This window comes from Haliotis asinina, chromosome 10, assembly GCF_037392515.1.
Source record: "Haliotis asinina isolate JCU_RB_2024 chromosome 10, JCU_Hal_asi_v2, whole genome shotgun sequence".
NCBI classification, from domain to species: domain Eukaryota; kingdom Metazoa; phylum Mollusca; class Gastropoda; order Lepetellida; family Haliotidae; genus Haliotis; species Haliotis asinina.
Window position 1 is genome coordinate 47,818,609 of NC_090289.1, and position 22,552 is coordinate 47,841,160.

At 39.5% G+C, this 22,552-nt stretch overlaps 1 protein-coding gene across 2 annotated transcripts in view; it reads left to right on the forward strand.

The window, feature by feature from the left end:
- Nucleotides 1-19,790, forward strand: part of LOC137299049 (importin subunit beta-1-like) — a 29,000-nt gene extending 9,210 nt beyond the window's left edge. Inside the window, exons 10-24 of one of the 2 annotated variants that reach the window (XM_067831527.1) lie at nucleotides 717-827; nucleotides 2,631-2,802; nucleotides 6,409-6,650; nucleotides 8,303-8,433; nucleotides 9,159-9,234; nucleotides 9,749-9,820; nucleotides 10,037-10,108; nucleotides 10,327-10,474; nucleotides 10,690-10,772; nucleotides 12,081-12,188; nucleotides 14,605-14,748; nucleotides 15,774-15,879; nucleotides 16,189-16,303; nucleotides 17,582-17,740; nucleotides 18,473-19,790. In XM_067831527.1, coding sequence (XP_067687628.1) covers nucleotides 717-827; nucleotides 2,631-2,802; nucleotides 6,409-6,650; nucleotides 8,303-8,433; nucleotides 9,159-9,234; nucleotides 9,749-9,820; nucleotides 10,037-10,108; nucleotides 10,327-10,474; nucleotides 10,690-10,772; nucleotides 12,081-12,188; nucleotides 14,605-14,748; nucleotides 15,774-15,879; nucleotides 16,189-16,303; nucleotides 17,582-17,740; nucleotides 18,473-18,476 — 1,743 coding nt within the window. In that variant the 3' untranslated portion in view covers nucleotides 18,477-19,790. The remainder of the gene's footprint in view (nucleotides 1-716; nucleotides 828-2,630; nucleotides 2,803-6,408; nucleotides 6,651-8,302; nucleotides 8,434-9,158; nucleotides 9,235-9,748; nucleotides 9,821-10,036; nucleotides 10,109-10,326; nucleotides 10,475-10,689; nucleotides 10,773-12,080; nucleotides 12,189-14,604; nucleotides 14,749-15,773; nucleotides 15,880-16,188; nucleotides 16,304-17,581; nucleotides 17,741-18,472) is intronic. The other variant, XM_067831528.1, reaches the window with a different exon arrangement.
- The last annotated feature ends 2,762 nt before the right edge of the window (nucleotides 19,791-22,552 follow it).

Here is a 22,552-nt window from a genome sequence, read left to right on the forward strand (position 1 = left end):
GTGGGAGATAATAATCTCCAACCCATACTTGCTCACTTGGTTGACATGTCATTGTATAGTAGGTCCTAGATGATCATGCTGTTGATCACTGGATTGTCTGCTACAGACTTGATTGTTTACAGACTGCCACAATACAGCTGGAATATTGCTCAGTGTGGCCAGTTTTACATATAAGTTGTTCACTGGTCTCGAGGGGGCTGTGGGCTCATGTACCCTTGAGGTTTGTTAATATTCCTCGAGCCCTAGCCCATGGCCCCCATCTTAGCGAACACCTGAATTTTAAGAAGTTTTATATGCTTTCGGCACAGCAACTCGGTCTTTGGCAATTTAATAAAAATAACAAGTGTATCCCCTTGAAAGGCTTATGTACATGTCTCCCCCACACATCATAAATGTGGACAGAAGCTTCTGATACTCGTGAGACTTTTAAATTACGATATATTCAAAGACAAGTGTGAAATTGTTCTGTTTTCAATCATGTCGCCGTGATTTGGTGATGCACCTTTACAGGTTATATAGTAAGGGGGTTGCATAGTAAACCAGGACTTAGTTTATCGATTTTTCGGACCCACGGTGGGCGCCTGTGCTGTCTAGGTGTTTTCTTAAGTTTGGATTTTTCATGTTTAGCAGGTTACTTAACTTATTAGATATATCACCTGAAGCTCTGTTTAAAAATGTTAACCAGTATCTCTCTCTCTCTCTCTCTCACTCTGAAGGCTGCAGAGCAGGGGCGTCCACCAGAACGGACCAGCATGTTCTATGCGAAAGGGGCATTGCAGTACCTGATTCCTGTGCTGCTCATCAGCCTGGCCAAGCAGGTGGGTCGAGTAAGCAAACTTATGTCTTAAGCCTGGGTCTGGTGTCCTCCACTATCACATTAGCCTTGGTCACTACCCTTTCAAACTGTAGCGTAGAACGTTTATTATTGTCTGATAGTGTCTACATTTCAGTCTGCTTCATTTATGTGTCAAATACAGTCACAAGAATTCCTAATGTGAATGTCCGTTCATTGTCTTACAGTTAGTGTTTTGTCAATCTTATAAAAACCTGCACATACAAATTCACAAAAAATTTTATATCAATTATCCCTACTTGATTTGTCAAAAGAATAACAATTAACCCAAGGTGTCTTGGTTCACAAACTTTGTTTTTTGTGTCACAATCCTGTCATCCTTGTGTGCTATTTATATTACCCGAAGACAATGGCACTGTTTTGATAAGAATTGGGCGGTGGGGTAGCCTAGTGGTTAAAGCGTTCGCTCGTCACGCCGAATTCCCGGGTTCGATTCCCCACATGGGTACAATGTGTGAGCCCATTTTGTGGTGTCCCCCGCTGTGATATCGCAGGAATATTGCTAAAAGCGATGTAAAACCAAACTCACTTACTTTGATAAGAATTATGTCCCTTCTCTTTATCAAAAATTGATGTTAAAGAAGTCCCTGCAGTGTACAAGCATCTCTCCAATAGTACTGTAGATGTTATTAGTAATTTTAATCATCTGTTGCATCTTTGCAGTTTACTAACTGTTTCAGTCAAATGTACTCGTTTTCTCTTCTGTGTGCGTTGATTGATCAGTAGAGCTTTGTGTTGAGATTTGATGGATCTTGTACTTTTGGGAATGGAGGAAGTAAGCTAGTGGTTGAAACAATCACTCTTCACACCACTATGGTACTAAAGATATCTTATTCTGATATTCTACATGATTATATCTAAAAGCAACACTTGCTGGAATATATCGAAAAGCAACACAACAATTTTATTCTCTCACACATTCTTTCAGCAGCTTTTTTTTCAGTCATAATCAAATAGGAACCGTGAAGTTCTGATATAAAACATTGGCCTGTATTAACCAATGCTTGGCTTAGGAGGCAACTAACGGACTTGGGTGGTTCAACTCGCCGACTTGATTGATATATGTAATCAGTTCCCAATTGTGCAGATTGATGATCATGCTGTTGATCATTGGATTTAGGCCATACACTATGATTTAAAGGTCACAGACCTATAGCTGGAAACCTTTTTAGGGCAATGTAAAACTGAACTCGCTCCTTGCCCCTGTCTTTTGTATGGACACCTTGGTTGAGGGTAGCTCTGTTCACTTGCTTTGTGTACGAGTGCACAGTAGTGGCACAGACACAGCTTTCTCTTGCTATGGGATTTTTGTACCTCAGAAGTGTTTTTCTTGTTCTCCTTCTGTTCCTTTTTCTCTTTCATTTTAATCTTTCTGATTTATTATGTCATCAACCTTGCAGTTTAATTGTGTAACATAAATGTAAAGAATTATTTGTGTCATAATTTTGTGAGTACTAACTTCAATTGTGTACAAAGTTTCATGTTTTCACTTGATATTACATAAACTACACAGTTGAAAATAACGATGGTTAATTTGTTGACATATAGATATATTAAGTGTCCTAATATCCTATTAAACGTACAGGGCAGCACATCCTTTGTCATCTTTATGTTTCTGCCACAGGTGCTGTGTGCATTAATGATAGTATTCATCAATATACATCAATGTATCAGGCTCAGGAATGTCCAGTGTCCAAGGGGACTGCATCCAAATGGTTTCCCCAGATGTAAAACTGAGATAGTTGTTGGTAACATGTTAATTAAAGTGTGCTTACAGGATGAGGGGGATGACGATGACGAGTGGAACCCGTGCAAGGCTGCTGGTGTATGTCTCATGTTAATGGCATCATGCTGTGAGGATGAGGTGGTGCAGTATGTGTTGCCGTTCGTGCAGGAGATGATAGATAACCCTGACTGGAGGAACAGAGATGCAGCTGTCATGGCCTTTGGTGAGTATCGATAACAGGGAAGCTGAACCAGATGTGACAAAACAGTTTTCTGTCAAGGTTAAACTGGTCAAGAGGCCCATACTGACAAGGTTTTGGGGAAATTTTACTGTAATGGAAATTTCCCATAGCTTATGTATCACATCTTCTAATGTCTTTCCGTATTCCAAGCTGAAAGCATGGATTATTTGCTGTGGTCATGCATTCGAATTCAGGAAGTAAGTGTAGGAGACACCATGACTTATGAAGGTTTACAAATGACTTATGAAGGTTATCCTTGTATCCATTGTTAACGCCTTGTCTTTATCATCACTTGTTAATTAGTTTATGTATATATATTGCCTGTTCTCTCCCAGTATTATTTACACTTTGAAAACGATACAAAGTATTAAAGGAGTTGTCATCCATATACATTTATTCTATCTATAAACATCCCAGAGTTTGGGTGGCAAACAGTTATCTCCCTTGTCCTCATCTTTGTGGACAAGTGCATGTACACAGCTTCAACACTTGTGAATCATCTGTGATGAATCCAATTGCCTTTCTTGGAGTGATACACAATGATCCTACTATTAGTCTTTCTGAGATGATTGAATCAAGTGGTGAATATTGTTTTAAAGTATTGTCTCTCTCTTCTAACTTTGGACCCATGAGGGTCACGGGGTAGAATCAGCCTTCAGCAAACCTTGTTTGCCATAAAAGGCGACTGAGCTTGTCGTAAGAGGCGACTAACAGGATCGGATGGTCAGGCTCACTGATTTGTTTGACACATGTCATTGGTTCCCAGTTGCACAGATTGTTGCTCATGTTGTTGATCACTGGATTGTCTGGTCCAGACTTGATTATTTACAGACCGTCACCATATAGGTGGAATATTGCTGAGTTTGGTGTAAAACTAAACTCACCCACTCACTCTTCTAACTGGTATTGTTGTGGAGACTAAATATTCAATGTATATTTAGTTTTTAACTCAACTTTCGATGGGGATGTATTTTCTTGCATACACTGAATTGACTTGAACATATGTCACAAGTTTTGTTATATGTATGAAAATCTTTTTTGTGTAGATGGTCTAAATACAAGTTTTAAGAAATTGATTTTTTTTCCCATTGGCTTAGTAAGTGCATTTGCTTTTTGATCACTGGAATATTAATGAGTGTTGTGTTAACAGTATAACAGAAAACAACTTTGTGGGTTTTTTCTATGTTTACTTGATTATGCAACTTGGGCTGACATTGGATGCAGATTAGGTGGCTTTCAACCAGGTGTAGATGAATACCTGATAAACAGTACAACATCTTGAATACTCAACAGTCATCTGTGATGAATCGAATTGCCTTTCTTGGAGTGATACACAGTGATCCTGTTATTAGTCTTTCTGAGATGACTGGTGTTTCAGAATGTTGCTAATCTTAATTGATAGTGTTTGGTTAAGATAATAAGTCTTACTGGCCATTTTAGCAGACATTCTCAATATTTATTAATGTTAAAAGGCATGTGTTTATTGGAAACACCGTCAGTGTTAAAGTTTTACTAGTTTTGAAATGAATATAGATATTTTCAACTACTGGAGCAACTTATTAGGTCCACACTTAATTTGAACACTTTTTCATGAGGATTGATTATTTGTTGAGGTGGCTGTAATTTCGCTTCTTGTTAACATCCCTATCAATTATTGTTCAGTGTTTCATTCTCTGGTATATACCTGAAAATCGCCAGTTTGGGACCGGTAAATTGAAAGCCAGCCAGCCACTGCCTGGTAAATATTCATGTATTAAAATAAAAAAGAATATCCTGGATAAGCGAAATGACAGTCTTAGCTGTGCTTTCATGGTCACAAAAATTGCTCTGTTTCGGAAATACGCAGGCCAAAATAAAAGTTAACAATGACAGTTGACCTGGCACGTTGTGATTGGTCATTGTTAGTCGGTCATTTGTAATTTTCAGTTTAATTATTATTACCAGAAATTAGAGCATAAAACGTTATGAACCTGAAAGCGGCAAAGTGTTTCTAACCACATGTCAAAATGTTTTGAATTTGTTAGCAAGTTAGTATACTTACATTAGGATAATAGATTATGTCCGACAAACTTCATGTTTTACGTCGCCGGACTTGGTGTCTGATACATAATTAAGTGTACAGAATGACAGCCTCACTAGGCCTTCAGTATATAAGCCAGAATACTCAATAACTGATATTAACAAGGGGACGCTGGGTTGGAATGAATCTTGAACAATGCAGTGGGGTAGCCAGCTAGTTAGCTGCTGTTGCTTGTAATTATCACAGGTACAGTGTGTGAGGCCCATTTCTGCTGCGCCCTTCCATAATATTGCTAGAAGTTTGTGCACACATTTTTCATTTTGAACTATTTTTATCAGTATTGCTGATTTTTCAGTCCCTGCCTTCATAATGATGTTAATAATAACCCTGTTGTGGTCAGTTGCTTTAGCTAAATCACATGACTGTAAACAGGGTAGATAGCTTCGGGATAGAGGCATGCAGTTTACTCCTCAGTGTCAGTTGGAAATTCAGAGTTGCAATACGAAAGCAACAGAAAACAGTGCAGACACATAATGCAGAATAAACAAAAGTGCTGTGTTGGCATGGTGGGAGTTGTTAATTAGTAGAGACGTTTGCAGTGGTGCAGGGATTTACAGAACGTGAATTCCTGCGTCCTATGCGCATAAAAATTAATGGATGCAACAACGCTTATTAACAAGTCAAAAAGGATGCAAAGTAAATATTTTGAAGAATTAAACAGTAAGTTATTAATGAGTCTGCTACCAGCTTGGTATCGTTTGCAATTAAATTACTTAAGCAGTGTGATGATCATGATTCACAGTTCAAAGGAAGTAAGTGAATTACAACAATATTTGACAATTTACCACATAGTATTAATAATATTTAACTGTCTGTGACCCCCATTTTGTAGTCCAGGACCACTGAAAATTAGGAGCATAACTCCAATGGACCCTCAAATATAGGACTCGAGGTAAATCCCTGAGTAGTGACCAGGATTTAAAAAATCCCATCACCTGATTCCTGTAACAAGTCTGTTTTCGTTTCGGACTATCAAATAATGGTATCTTACTTGTCTGTGGGCAACTTGATATTTTCCACTTATGATTGCAAACTGCAAATAGATTTGGATATCATTTTGTGTCTGCTCAAAATGTAGCTAATATATTTCTCAATAATAATGAAGAATCACAGCAAGTGGAAAATTAGTCACTACCTTAAAGTCACTTGGCAGGTTGACTTCTTTTTTTTTTTTTTTTTTTTTTTTTTTTTTTTTTTAACTTTCTGAGGTAGAATAGGCCTTCATCAACCCATGCTTGCCGTAAAAGGTGACTCTGCTCGTTGTAAGAGGCAAACTAACGGGATCGGGTGGTCAGACTCGCTGACTTGGTTGACACATGTCATCGGTTCCCAATTACGCAGATCAGTGCTCATGTTGTTGATCACTGGATTGTCTGGTCCAGACTCAATTATTTACAGACCGCCGCCATATAGCTGGAATATTGCTGAGTGCGGCGTAAAACTCAACTCGCTCACTTTAAATTGAACCCCTGGGTGACAAAATATATATGGTTCAACCAACCTTTCAGGCTCCATTTTGGAGGGCCCAGATCCTGCCAAATTGAAACAGATAGTGGAACATGCGATGCCCAAGCTGATCTCCCTTCTGAAAGACCCCAGTGTAGTCGTTAGGGACACAGCAGCATGGACAGTTGGACGAGTTTGTGAGATCCTTCCTGATGCTGTCATTAATGAACACCTGCCTACATTGTTGCAAGCTCTGGTGGAGGGCTTGTCTGCTGAACCACGGGTTGCCAGCAATGTCTGTTGGGTAAGGAATGCCACACATTCATCTAACAAAGTTCATGATAATGCATGTATTTAAACAAAAAGCATTTGGTTCAGCTCCCTGAAATGCCTTGGATCCTCAGGGTTTTCATGTCTTGTGTACCATTGTTGTCCACATAAATGTGCATAAGTCCGTCATACCAGGATTAAAAGTTTAGTTTCTTATGGGCTTTTTTTTTCCCTTTTTTTTTTTTTTTTTTTTTTTTTTTTTTTTTTTTTTTCCAATTTGAACTTGCAGATAAAATGTACAATTCCTGTGCTTGTGGGTTTGACCAACGTAGTAAATGTATTGACTTTCTACATAAATCTAAAATACGTTTGGACTTAATCCCATTAACTAAACATTACAGAGACTGAAAGATGTTTTCATTGTCAGTCATCTATGATGAATTCATTTGCCTTTCTTGAAGTGATGGACAATGATCCTATTATTGGTGTTTCTGAGATGATTGTTTTAAGTGGTGAAAATTTCACTCTTACCTCCTGTCGACACCATGAGTATAACAGCATGTCACAATATATTACTCCACTTTTGATCAGGACTTTCTATGATTAATAAAATTTAGTCTTGGTATGTGATTTATATTTGAACAGATGCCAATCTTCCTATCACAAATTTAATGTGTACAATATATTTATACAAATGTATATTTGTACTTGGTGTAAATGGGAGAAAAAACAAAACTTAAATTTGCCAGATGTTATGCAGTCAAAGTAAACTTAGCCTCAGTACTTTTCATTACACTCCACTACTGAGTCTATCAAAACCTTGTGGGAGGTTGCATCAGGTAGCGTTTGAGATTGACCTATCAGAACACAGATTACCAAATTGTGAAAGTGGGCATTCGCACATATCTTTGGAACTTTTTATCTCAAAGGTTCATACCTGAACGATTCCAAATGCTACTTAGTATACGATCGCATCTGGGTGATGCACACAGTGTTTATAACTATGACAACGGTGAGTAAAGAGTTGCTGAAAATAGTGTTTTGGGGAATATTTCATTGCGCGGAAGTATTAGCTAATGGTAACCATGTCAACAGAACTGCAAAGCGTATAGACTTCAGTCTCAAATAACTGTTATATACCAATTTTTGTTTGTGGAGAGATCTGTGTCATGACCTGAATAATTTGTAATTCCCTCCGATCCCCAATTAGTAGCCGTTGTCTGATTGGTTAAACCTATTTAACCATCTAGCTATTGTTTGGACGGTCATCGGTCGCTCAAAGGTTACCTGACGTGACCTTGTACAAGGGTTTGTTAAACTCAGTGGTGGAGTGTAACGAATAACTTTTGAGACCAAGTTTATTTAGACTGAGATGTTATGAAGGCTGACACCAAAAACAGATCAATTCCTGATTGGAACATTCCTATCAGACATAATGGTTACCAACACTGAAAACATTTATTGACCCTTATTATTTTTCACTTGATGCTAATTGTTGCAACAATCAGGTCAGTGTAACTCCGTGATTGATTTTGAGATCTTTACATTGAAATCGATCCCCAGACCCGTTGTGTTAAAACTGAAATTGCCAAGCATGACATGCCAAAAGAAACATGATCCATCAACCAGTAGTAAGTGTTCTAATGTTTGGACTATACTGACTTGACTGTTGTTTTTTTTCTACAGGCCTTTTCCAGTCTTGCTGAAGCTGCTTTTGAAAATGCAGAAACAGCCGATGAGAACGCTGAACCAGAAACCTACTGTCTGTCTGCATCCTTTGAACAAATTGTACAGCAGTTGCTCCAGACAACAGACAGGTATCATTTGTCAGATAGGGAAATGTAACTAACTTTTGGAGTTGTCTCCCTTGAACATCTAAGCATACTATCATGGTTCACAGTCCAGAGATGGCAATCCACATGATTTTACCATATTGGTTATGAAGAAACAACACAAAATGTGTGACTATGATAGCAGTAGAAACATGAATTTGTTTAAAAAATGCATAAAATAATATCAGCAGTGTTCAAGTAGCATACGTACCATACACAATACGTTTCTACTACTAAGTATCAAATTATGTGTAGGGACTTAACACTGATATAGGTGAGCACACTTTCATTAACAAACTTTTAGAATATCTCAATATTTTTTTTATTAAACATGAATATGATTTTTAAGAAAAAAAACAAACAATTCTAGTTTTTGCATCAGTTTTTGGCCTTGATCCTATTTGGGTAAGTTAGGGTAGGCATCTCTGACAGTCATTATGGTGTATTACAAGGTCTAAGTTAATGGTGAGTCTGCACCACTTCAGACTCGATCCTTCCTTGAATCAAGTTGACAGGTGGTGTTACAGAAATATTCTACACAGTGATGTTATTCATCTTGTTAAAAAGTCTTCAAATCCGAGAGGGTCGAGACAGTAACCTATAAATTTTTCTGCTAAGTTTTGGTACTTGTTACTGTCAGACAGGAAGTTTTGCATTTGTATGGGGCGAGGAATGTCATCAAATCCATCAATGTGGTCTTTGTTCTTTAGACCTGACGGCAACCAGCACAATCTACGAAATGCAGCTTATGAAGCTCTAATGGAATTAGTTAAGAATAGTCCCAAGGTGAGTTGAGTAGCAGTGGTTTTCAAGCATCAGGAACGGAAGAAAGTTTAAGTTTTTGAGACCCGTGAAGGTCCTGGGGTTGAATAGGCCTTCTGCAACCCATGTTTGCCATGAAAGGTGGCTATGCATGTCGGAAGAGGCGACTAAGGGGATCGGGCTCGCTGACATGGTTGACACAAGTCATTGGTTCCCAATTGTGCAGATCAGTGCTGATGTTGTTGATCACTGGATTGTCTGGTCCAGACTCGATTATTTACAGACTGCCACCATAGAACTGGAATATTGCTGAGTGTGGTGTAAAACTAAACTCACTCGCTCGCTCACTTAGTTGTTTGAGCCCATGTACTGAAAAGTCCTTAAATCACCTGTTGCAACTTGCATCCCCCACTACTTTTCCAATAGATGTTGCATGGTTTGTAAAAACCCAGTGTGTAACTCTGTATATCTCCATAGAAGAGATTATTAAAGTGGTCATTGGGAAGTGAAGTAACTGCATTCTTTATATTTTGTTCAGGACTGCTATTTGACAGTTCAGAAGACCACCATGATTATACTAGAAAGACTGGAGAGAGTCCTCTCTATGGAGGTGAGTTCAAGAATTCAGTTGAAAGAATAATAATCAGGATAGAGTAATCATTCAGAAAAAATGGTTATTTAATTGTGTTCAGTGCATTAGTGTACTTTGCTTGTCAATTCTGTATGTGTAGATTTTGGTTTATCATAATCTCAGGACCCTATAAATATGCAAACAGTCAGATACAGAATCAGTGTATGAACTGACCAATATTTTGCATTTTTCCAGGGCTCTGTACAGTCCTCATCCGACCGTGTTCAGTTCAATGACCTACAGTCTCTCCTATGTGCCACTCTGCAGGTGAGTTTGTCTTCAGTGATGTAGGTATATAAATAGACAGGGACAGTTTACAATTAGATTGATGAAGAAAGACCTTCATCAGCCAGCACATGGCTAGTCATCTGCAAAACGCAATTTCAGGACATTTTGAATGTCACTTACAGGTGGCAAGCTTGCCACAAACAGGTTAAGATTTGCATTTTACGCACATGTTTCGATGACACGGCTCTTTTTTGCAGAGTGTCCTCAGAAAAGTAACTCAAGATGATGCTCCAAAGATCTCTGATCAGATCATGACAGCACTGCTGCAGATGTTCCAGATGACAGCTGGGAAAGCAGGCGGTGTTCAGGAGGATGCTCTGTACGCTGTGTCCACACTAATGGAAGGTATGTGTTGGACTCCATGAGGAGTTTAGTCTTGAGGTGCACGGGAAGGTGCTCAAACTCTTGCAACTGTGCATAACTGATATTTTACGGCCTACTTTTTTTTTCTTTTTTTTTTCTTTTTCAAGGTTAAATTTCCCTGATTTCATGGAACTAGTGAGTTTTGTGTTTGTTTTATGTGTTGCTTGACTGATCTCTATACCTGTGTTTTGTTCCAGTACTTGGTGATGGTTTCGAGAAGTATATGGAGGCATTCAAGCCCTACCTGACAATAGGACTGAAGAACTATCAGGAGTACCAGGTAGGTGTATCAAACAGAATCTGAGGCATGTTTAACAGAACGAATATTTGTTTAAATACGCAAATGGCTGCTGAACGGTAACTCTCCAGTACTTTCCTGTCAGCAATACAGAACTCTCAGTAGTCTTTATCGTTTCTGTGTGACAGGTTCGGCTGTATTAGGCACTACCAACTGTACTTGTTAACAAGCTAGTCTATAATGTCAACATTGTTTTGTCATCAAAGCACCGTTATATACTTCTGTAAGTGCTGCACTGAAATGAAGAAAAATATTGACAAAAAGGCTTTTCCCATTAATAAGTGAAATGTCACCTAGCCACACGGGACAGCATGTTAAATCTCTTGGTGTGACTTCTGTTGAGTGGTCACACGGGTACACAAGACTTCGTTTTTATTAAGCAGCGGATATTCGCAAGTACTCAGGAGTATATACTCAACCCTGGTGTTGGCTTTGTCAGCAACATGACAGCTTTGCAGAGTTGCATCCATTGATCTGAGAATGGAGCTCCCTTTGCCGTGATTATTTTTTGGTTTGTGAGCAACATACCCAGAGTTGCATTCTTGACTTGTGCAACAATAACAAAAACCAAGTGGTAGCATATACACTTCTATACTTGTGATTTCTATTTTGTCACATGCTACATGTACTTTCACGGGTTTACACATGTTTGGAGGGGTGTTTGGGTAGCCAAGTGGTTAAAGCATTCACTTGTCAAGCGTAAGGCCTAGGTTCATTTCCCCATGTTGGTACAATCTTGTGAAGCCTCTTAGTTGGAATGTTGCTAAAAAACTTGCACTTTTGGTATTCCTCCCAGACAAAAGTGACGTGCCATATTGTAGCTTTTAATACCCCAAAAATCATCTATGCAATTGTTGCATGGCTATAAATTTCAATTTTGAGATGGGTTAGAGATCCAAACTTCTTTTTTTCTAAAGTTGTGGAAGACATGTTGAATTTCCGAGATGTTCTTTTGGCAGGAATATCTTACACTACACACTATTGGGCTCTTTATTGGGTTCAGATATTGCATTTGGTCATTTCCTCAGTTTCAAATGGTTGTGGTGTGGTGGCCTAGTGGTTAAAGCATTAGCTTGCCACGCAAAAAATCTGGGTTCGATTCCCCATATGGGAACAATTCATGGTGTCCCCAGCGATGACATTCCTGGAATATTGCCAGAAGTGGTGAAAAAATGAACTTGCATTCTCTCGCTGAGTTTCAGATATGCTGTTTTATAACACAATAACTGTCACATACTGAGAACATAATGACATTTTTAATAATCATTAATTCTGTTTGCCTCTGTTAAGGTGTGTGTGGCGGCAGTAGGTCTGGTGGGAGACCTGTGTCGGGCACTGGGGAGCAAAGTGTTTCCATACTGCAATGACCTCATGCTGCTGCTTATGGAGAACCTCCGAGTAAGTACTCTCTTCCTTTGTGATGCCTTAATGGGAGTACCTGCCTGTGATCAGTGTTCGAAATTAACTTTATGTAGCAAATAAATGCTACCTGGCAAAATCCCTTACCAGTAGCATTCATTTGTATTGCTGTTAATTCCTCCCATTTCTGTCTTTGGTCATATGAAACTGTATTAGGTCTCCTTGTACTAGCAGATGATGTTTTATCATCCTTACACAGGAAGTGACAAATGTCCATTATGAAACATCCGAAGCAGTAATGTTATTCTTATGCATGTGAGTTGACTGGTTCTCTGACATGGTTATTAGTGATTGGCAAAACCTCCTATGAGCATTTTGGGGGAAAGTAAAATACCAGTATATATAGGTGTATGAGTGAAATGGCAAATGTGTAGTTCTCTCTTTTGAAAATGTTGAACATTTGATGAATATAAGTAGTTTCATGAAAAATTCCCAGAAGCAAGTTCTTTCAATTGTGTGGGTTTTTTTCAGGTGACAAATATGATTTTGAATAGCAAATTTGCTACCTCAAAGTGTTTATTTCGAACCCTGTTTGATCTTAGTACATCAAGTAGTGGATCAGTGGTTTATTACTGTGCTTGTGAGTGATGACCTAGTTTGGTGAAGTATACTTGTCCACCATGGTTTCCTAGCTGTTGATGTATTCAACCATGTTTTTTATAGTGAAATGATTATTCAGGGTATATGTTTTGTTTTTAGAAAAGTCACAATATCCACTTTTTCGTTCCCAGTCACCCATCCAGAACATTAGAGCTAAATAATCAGTTTATAAAGCCTCATTCATTTTTTCACCTGTTTTATTAAAATTGATTTTAGTATTTTATTGGAACTCACTACAATTGTCTGTGATGAATCTAATTGCCTTTCTTGGAGTGATAGATAGTGATCCGATTATTAGTCTTTCTGAGATGATTGTAGTGGCCATTCTTAGGTAGATTTTCAGTAAATGTAAATTGTGTGCTGATGCTAGTAGTATTGATTTCCAAGTTCAAGAACAGCAGAAATTCCAGATTGTAAGAGGACATCAGTTGTTAATTTGATTTACTGCGAACCACCATACCAGGCAGTGAATTGTTGCTCATCATATTGCTGTTTCTGATCCAAAATGGATGTACTATGTGCTGTGTTCATCCAGCTAGGTTATTTGGTACCATTTTGACATGTATCAAGAACTAATTCTGGTCAAGTGTAAAATGTTCACAGACTGTCATCATACAGCTGTAATGTTGATTAGTGCAATGTCAAACAACCAAAGAAAGAAAATAGCTAGTGTGACATTGAAGATCTGTGGTTGTATGTTTATGGTTAAAATGCTGTATATAAAAATGGGTGTAGCCTAGTGGTGAAGACCCATGTTTAATTCCCAACTTGGGCTCAGTGTATTAGGCCCATAAGGTGTAATTATGTCTTTATTGCAGGAATATTGCTAAGTGCGACATAAGACCATAGTTACTCACTCACTCTGTCAAGATGCCTCCATCTTAGATTTGTCCGCTTTGAATGTCTGCACAACAGTCATCTGTGATGAATCTAATTGCCTTTCTTGGAGTGATACACAATGATCCTGTTATTAGTCTTTCTGAGGTGATTGTGGTGTCTAACACTTTTAAAGTAATAATTTTACAACATGTATGCAGAAAGTAAGGTTTATGCAAGTCAAAACAAATGAAATTGTGGCTTCAAATTTTCAGTAACATGACAACCATAGTACTTCTGACAGGCCATATTGTGTCCATTTATCATATGTATATTCCTGCATCATTTTAGGGATGACAACCAGTAACACAAAGATAATGCTGATAAACATAGTTTGATGCTTTGTTGGAGGAAATAGTGCCATTATTAGAGGCAGTGGATGATGGTCAAGTTTGCTCACTTGTATGGTGTTAAAGCATTGGTCATTGTTTACAATGTAGATCACTAGATAATCTGATCCATGCTCATGTATTTATTACTGCCACCATCATATAGACTGAATATTTCTGGTAATGGTACGGTAACAAGCAAGGAAGGAAAATGTCACCTGAACAAAGAAGGATCTACCAAAGTTCTGTGCTAGCGAATGGTTAAGAACGTGTACAATTTTGTTATTTTTGTATCCTGTGACCATTGGTATTGGCAAGAATATGATCCAAATATATGTAAAACTCTTTCTCCACCACAATCATCTGTGATGAATCTAATTGCCTTTCTTGGAGTGATACACAATGATCCTATAATTAGTCTTTCTGAGATGATTTTGGTGGTAATAATGATATAATTCACAGACAATTTACTGATTTTTGTGTGTTGTTGACTGTGTCAGGTATGCAGTGTTCTTATCTTAGCTCCAATAACACTAAAACTGATTTTGTTGTCCAACTATTGCTGTTACAGTGGTATTTTCATATTTCAGAATGAAAGTGTACACCGTTCCGTCAAACCACAGATCCTATCAGTGTTTGGCGATATAGCTCTTGCCATTGGACCACAGTTCCGAAACTACCTGGAGTTTGTACTTGGTACCCTACAGCAGGCATCACAGGCCCAAGTAGATAAGGTATGTGCTGACACTTGCAGCACTAACAGCAATATGAGGTCAGTTAATGTTGAATGATTGTACTGACCATTACGATAATGGGTCACACTACTCTACATGTATATAAGGTCACATTATTATTTGACACTTGGTACAGCCTGTTATGCTCGTGTCGACCCATGAAGGGTCCAGGGTAGAACAGGCCTTCAACAACCCATGCTTACCATAAAAGGCGACTATGCTTGTCGTAAGAGGTGACTAACGGGATCAGGTGGTCAGGCTAGTTGACTTGATTGACCCATGTCATCGGTTCCCAATTGCGCAGATCGTTGCATATGTTGTTGGTCACTGGATTGTCTTGTAGAGACTCAGTTATTTACAGACCACCGCCATACAGCTGGAATATTGCTGAGTGTGGCGTAAAACTCTCTCTCACACTCACTCATACTCATGTCACTCCATCATACCCATATTTTACTTACCTGGACCTCCTCCCCAGAGTCAGGAGGTTCTGGATGCTCTCCTTCTCAACCATTGGGAGCATGCTGTTGCCAAATGCTGTACTCAAGTCACTGCCAACACAAATACTTGTGGATCAGAAAAACAAATGCACACTTGCCTTCACTGATACAAAGAAAAATATCTCTTGATCTGCATGTGACTAAAATATTGTTCAAATACACATTAGGTACTCCAAATTGTTGGTTTACCATGTCTTTTCACGTTTACGTAGGGCCGCCATTTTATGTCTGTAACATTGTGGACTACAGCAAAAACCTATTCAGATCCAAGCTTTATTGATCATTTACAATCTATCATTGTGGCAAGAGGTGTTTAAAGAGGTCAGGTGTCTGTCAGACTCGCTAACCAAATCATGCCATTGCAAGTGATAAAGTTGATGCTCAGCATGTCCCAAAGCAGGATTATCAGCTCCATGTCTAATTCATTTGCAGACCACTGTCGTATAGCTTGAATATGATTGGGTGTAGTGATAATCAACAAATGTAAAAATGTGATACTATTGTTTGATTGTATTGTCTTTTTAGACTGACTACGACATGATTGACTATCTGAATGAACTGAGAGAGGGCTGTCTGGAGGCCTATACTGGGATTGTGCAGGGATTGAAAGGAGATGGAGAACAAATCAGTTGTAAGTCATTGGAGAACACATCAGTTGTAAGTCATCACTGTTGAGATACAGGTACCAAAACACTGTTTATAGCAATTTAAACCCAACATATTCACCCATTTCTCGCTTCCAGGCCAGTCTAGGATCAGACATGGAATATTGCTGACTACTGCAGTAAATAAGATTCACAAATCGTCTGACTATGTACGTTGTCTTGGTGTAGTGTCGTCAGTATTTTGTTGTTTGATGTCAATATATTGTCATGTTTATGTTGTCTTGGTGTAGTGTCATCAGTATTTTGTTTGATGTCAATATATTGTCATGTTTCAGCTGATGTGAATATTCTACAGCCTCATGTTGCACACATGATATCCTTCATTGAGCACATAGCAGTGGACGAGGATAAGACAGACAGTAATATAGCTGCCTGCTGTGGGCTTATAGGGTAAGTCAGACAGCTGTTGTCTTTACTAGAGGATAAGACTGACAGTAATATAGCTGCCTGCTGTGGGTTTACAGGCTGTGTCAGGCATTAGGCAGCTGATCTCTTCTGTAGTAGTCCCGTCTAACTTCTGCTGGCTTCACTAACGAGTACACAAACAGAGCGATAGACAGCTCAAGATAAGCTTTTGACCAAGTGGGTACTTTTGAAACTAAGTGGGTATTTCCAATGTCAAGTGGGTATCTATACTTTCAGATACCCAACATCTTTTTGAAATTCAGGTGTATTTTTCAAGTAAGTATAAAAAATGAGACAGTTTTAATTTAATAGCGAAATAAGTCCTAATACAACTTTGCCCATGGGTAGTCCCAAGGTTTCAAAGTCATTTTAGCTCTACACACTTGTTTAATCCTAGAATATTTGTTGTTTTAATATGGCTAAATATCAGTACAATCACTAAATGTGGTTGAAGGGATCATATAAATCCAGCAGGTAGCTGAAGTGAAAGTCTGCATGGTACCTAGAATGGTGACAAGTGAAGGTCCTGGGGGAAGAATAGGCCTTCAGCAACCCATGCTTGCTGTTAAAGGCAGCTATACTTGTCGCAGGAGGCAATTAACAGGATCAGGTGGTTAGGCTCGCTGTCTTGGTTGACACATGTCATCGGTTCCCAATTGCGCAGATCGATGCTCATGTTGTTGATCACTGGATTGTCTAGTCCAGACTCGATTATTTACAGACCATCACCATACAGCTGGAATATTGCTGAGTGCGGTGTAAAACTGAACTCCGTCACTCCCCGCTGGAATGGTGATCTCTGCCTTCGGTTGTTAATGATCCTCAGCATTTTTATACTGTATCGTGATAATTTGAAATCCTATTTTAGAGATATATGCTAGTTTTATTTGTTATTGCTGTGATATACTACTGGCCTGCGTTGACAGGTTTCTAGAATTTGCACATTTATCAAGAATTCAGTCACGATGTGACTGGAATACTGCCACAGTGATGATTTACATTAACTCCCTTGAACACTCCATCGCACAATTTCATACACTGGCTTTTATTTTTCTTGCTAATTTGAACTTTTCTGTAGCATATTTTACGCAAATACGCATCTTGTCTGGAGTTCTAGATACAGATTATTTTATGTCTTCACCTGTACAACACATGTGGAACAATTACAAATTTTTCATAAGTTGTTTAAGATATTTTTGATTTGTATCAGTGAAGGCAAGTGTGCATTTGTTTTTTCTGATCCACAAATATTTGTGTTGGCAGTGACTTGAGTACAGCATTTGGCAACAGCATGCTCCCGATGGTTGAGAAGGAGAGCATCCAGAACCTCCTGACCCTGGGGAGGAGGTCCAAACTAACAAAGGCCAAAACCCTGGCTACATGGGCCACTAAGGAAATTAGAAAAATGAAGAATGCTTCATCGTAAGTTCCTAAAGTTACCATGGTGACAAGGACACTTCAGGAGTTCTTACTGATGTCTGTTTGCTCCAGAGTGACCTTGGTCTCTACCAAACATATGGTTAGAGTTTTGAGTTAAAGGTTTATAGATTTTTTGGATATTCTGTGTGCTCTGGTAACCTGGGAATATAACAGAAATTATTTGCTCATCAGCCAAAAGCTCAAAGCATTTTGTTGGTCCAATTTTGTAATTGAAAATAATACTCAAACACCGGCGTCACAATTTTTGTTATGTAAGTCTCCAAACTTTCACAGTTTAATTTTTGCTTACCCAGTTTTTAACATAGTATATTTGTTCTCTTAATATTTTGCTACAAACGCCAGTGGCTGAGGGGATGGTCTAAGTGCAGCTAAGGTCCATGCATGTAGCAAAGGTACTATAAGTCCCCATGGACCCTGGTATGGTGATCTGCCTTCAGTTCTTGGCAGTCTATATCCTATCTTTATATTGTATTGTCCTTTGTAGTTAAACAGTTTTAGATTTAATTACTAGTTATAAATATCTATGTGATAATCTAGTTGTTTCACTGTCCTTCATTGACAGGTTTTTACTATTGACTATTATGTGTAATAATAATGGTTCTCATCACGATATGACTGAAATATTGCCGATGTGACGTTAAATATAAACTCACTCACAATTTTTATGTTATGTTTTCTGGATGATGTAACTTAATTGTTTTGTTTTCTTTCCAGATGAAATTGATGCGAGCGGGCAGCTGTCCCGGCCTGCCTATGATTACTACCATGTTGACCGTGACGGTCTCCTATGCCTATGGCTGAATGATGAACGATTGCGCGAGTGAATGCTTCATCTCAGCAAAGAGAGATTGTCACGTGCGAAAGGAGAGTGTTCGCAGTTCAGATCTGATCGAGGTGTTGTCATAGTGACAGTTGTCCAAGTGACCACCCCTCCTCAATCACTGAAATTCACCAGAACCTGTGAGGGAAAAGGAGTGTGCCTGGAACATCAGTTGACACCACCAGTCCTCAACTGAACCCCAAACAATGGCCGCTCATGGCTTCAGCTCAAGAAGAAGTGATTAACAGTGCTATATAAGCATCACATGTGCTATTTGTTGGAACAACATTGTTTTAAATGCCCTTTGAACAGTATTTGTTTTGAAGGAAGTGCTCAATTTGACAGGGTGTCCAAGTGCTATGTGGAATGACTGTAGGTGCTTCCTGTTGAATGATGCTGCTTCCTTCCAGCTCTGTCTGAAGAGTTTCAGTGGAGTGCTACTGGCACGTGTTAAGTACCTTACTCGGGCTGGCATCCCCTGCCTCATCAGACCCATCAGTACATCAGGTTCTTCGTACATACATGGCGTAGCTGCAGCAAAGTGCTTTCCTCCAGTATGTCTGAGCTCTAGTCCCATGTGAATTTATAGGCTTTGTTAAAATGTTGGGCAGTTGTTCATTTATAAAGGGGAATCCAAATATGAGGAAAATCACCTTCATAAAAATACTCTTTTCAAATATGTGGTTTATAATGTCTGTAAAATTCTGTTTCAGGATTACATACTGAATGGTTTGACAGTTCCTTTTTCGCCACATAGTTCAAAAGAATGTTTTTGTGTCAAATGTAAAAATAAAATCCAAACACTGCATGAAAATCAGAAAGGTTGAAGTCTGGGATCAGTCCAGCTGAAGCATGGTCGACTGTGTCTATCGGCAGACATGGCCAGCTTGTTGCTTCTGCTTTGTATTTGATTAACATGATCAGATCTCAGAATGTTGACTGCAGATTGAAAGTCAATCAGATTCCATGCTTGTTCTAAACACTCGACTGAATTAATTTTCAACAGAACAAGCCCTTCTCATTCCTAGGATATTTTTATGATAGAATATTTATTTGTCTTTCGTGGAAGTGAGAAATTCTGTGATGCCGGCCCTACTCAAACTGTCCACTGTGATACAAGTTTTGCCAATTTGTAAAGATAACATTGTATTTGTACTACCCACTGTGAGGTCGTCAATTGCTGGGATGACATAAAGACTGAGATGTATGAACTCAACATGGCTTTTGTTGTTGTGTATCAGTCTAAGTAAACTTGTCCTCAGTACTTTTCTTTACACCCCACCACTGAGTCTAACAAAACCTAGTAGAAGGTCGCGTTAGGTAACCTTTTAGACACCAATGACCGTCCAATCAAACGCGAGACGCTTAAATAGATAACCAATCAGACAACGGCTACTATTTAGGGATCGGAGGGACTTTCAAAATATTTAGGTCACTTACACAAATCTCCCCACAAACAAAAATCCGCATGTAACATAGTTATTTGACCTGCACTATATACGCTTTGGGGTTTCTGTTGACATGGTTACTAATACCTATGTTTCCGATAGATGACATTCTTGAATATTGCCAAAAACACTATTTTCAGCGACTGTTTACTAATTGTTATGATTGTACGTACGCCGTGTGCATTACCCGGAAGCGAGAGTACGCTAAATAGCATTCAAAATCGTTCGGGTATGAGCCTTTTCGAGATAAAAGGTTCAAAAGGTATGTGCGAAGTGAAATCCCAAATATGACATGTTGCATTTTGACCACTTCCTAAATGGCATCGTGTAATCATAGCTTTCGGCCGTGGGAGTCGTGCCAATTCACACTTATCAGAGGGGTACACAAAGTACGCAGTCTAGACTACCAGTTGTCCGACTTTCATTTTTGTGGAAGTCGCGTTGGCAGAGCGGGTTAGGCGGCTGACTTTGTGTGCTGGCGATTAGGTGCCTGACTCTGAGGGTGCGGGTTCGAATCCCGAATGGGACTCAACCAAAAAAGTACTAGAATTTGTACTTTACTGAGGAAGTGAAATCCCAAATATGACATATGTCATAGGTTACCTCACACTACCTCCCACAAGGTTTTGTCAGACTCGGTAGTGGAGTGTAACGAAAAGTACTGAGGATAAGTTTACTTTGACTGTTGTGTATAGACTGCATTGAATTCTGAAGGTTTGTGAAGTGACTGTCAGACACGCTGATTTGGGGTGGTCTCCCAATTGCACAGGTCAATGCTAATGTTGATAATCACTGGATTGTCTGATCTGGACTCGATTTACAAACTGCCACCATATAGCTATTACTCGGAGTATTACTCGGTGTGGTAAAACATTTTCCGTACCACCCACAAATGCTACATAAATACACATCAGACACCTTGGTTGATATCACCCCACCCACCCCTTAATACACCACAGACCACTTTACCTACCTCACACCCCTTCACTGATGACTATCCCACTGAAAACACCAGACACCTTTGTTCATAAATGTCTCAATGGGAACGTGCTATAACATTTCAAATGACACATACCCTTTGTCGATAACCATCCCGCTTACACCACACGCCCTTCGTCGATAACCATCCCGCTTACACCACACGCCCTTCGTCGATAACCATCCCGCTTACACCGCATGCCCTTCGTCGATAACCATCCCGCTTACACCGCATGCCCTTCGTCGATAACCATCCCGCTTACACCGCATGCCCTTCGTCGATAACCATCCCGCTTACACCACATAACCTTCGTCGATAACCATCCCGCTTACACCACATGCCCTTCGTCGATAACCATCCCGCTTACACCACATGCCCTTCGTCGATAACCATCCCGCTTACACCACATGCCCTTCGTCGATAACCATCTCGCTTACACCACATAACCTTCGTCGATAACCATCCCGCTTACACCACATGCCCTTCGTCGATAACCATCCCGCTTACACCACATGCCCTTCGTCGATAACCATCCCGCTTACACCACATGCCCTTCGTCGATAACCATCCCGCTTACACCACATGCCCTTCGTCGATAACCATCTCGCTTACACCACATACCCTTCGTCGTTAACCATCCCGCTTACACCACATTCCCCTTCGTCGATAACCGTCCCTCTTAAATACACTAGGCACCCTCTTGACATCCATCCCACTTAAAAACACAAGGCACCTTTGTTGTCCACCGATATTAAATGCTCCAGAAGACTTTCTTGATAACCATTCCACGTAAATACACAACAGACACCTTCGTGGATAACCTCATTAAATACACAACAGACAACAGACACCTTCGTAGATAACCTCCCTTTTAAATACACGTCAGGCGCCATCGTCGATAACCACCCCACGTAAATGCGCCACCAGCTGAGTCAGCTCAGGTCGTGTTCAGGACGTAATTACGTTTTGATAGGACAAACCTAATGTGTATTCTGTCTATCATTTAAACACATTCCTGAACATATTTAGATCTAAAAACGTCTTGTGTGTTTTTACATTCTAATCCCATTTTCAGCGTTCTTTATATCAGTGTCTCACAACCAGCATGCGTCAACTGTTCCCTGGGGCTCATACGATACATAATTGATCTGTCGTTATAGAGCTGTCGGAGACAGTGTATCCTGCTATTCATTGTAACAATTCCATTCAATTTACCCCAAGCACCCATTCACTGTATGATGATTAGAGGAATCCACACATCGATAGCCATCTTCGGGACTCCATGTAACCGACATCGACCAGACACAGACCAAACATGGAAGTACAGACCCGTTGTAAAACTGTAAATAGCGTTGCCAAGGAGTACACAAATATTGATATACAAGTAAATATTTTGTGCTATTTAAAGTCTTTCGGTCGTCTACGTAGTGGTAACAGGGTATGACGGGACATTAAGCGAGGTGGGCAGTAGTATTGGGACACTCGTCAGGCATGTGGACGGAGGCAGGATGACCGGAGTTGCTAGTCTTAGACTTGACAGGTTTTGT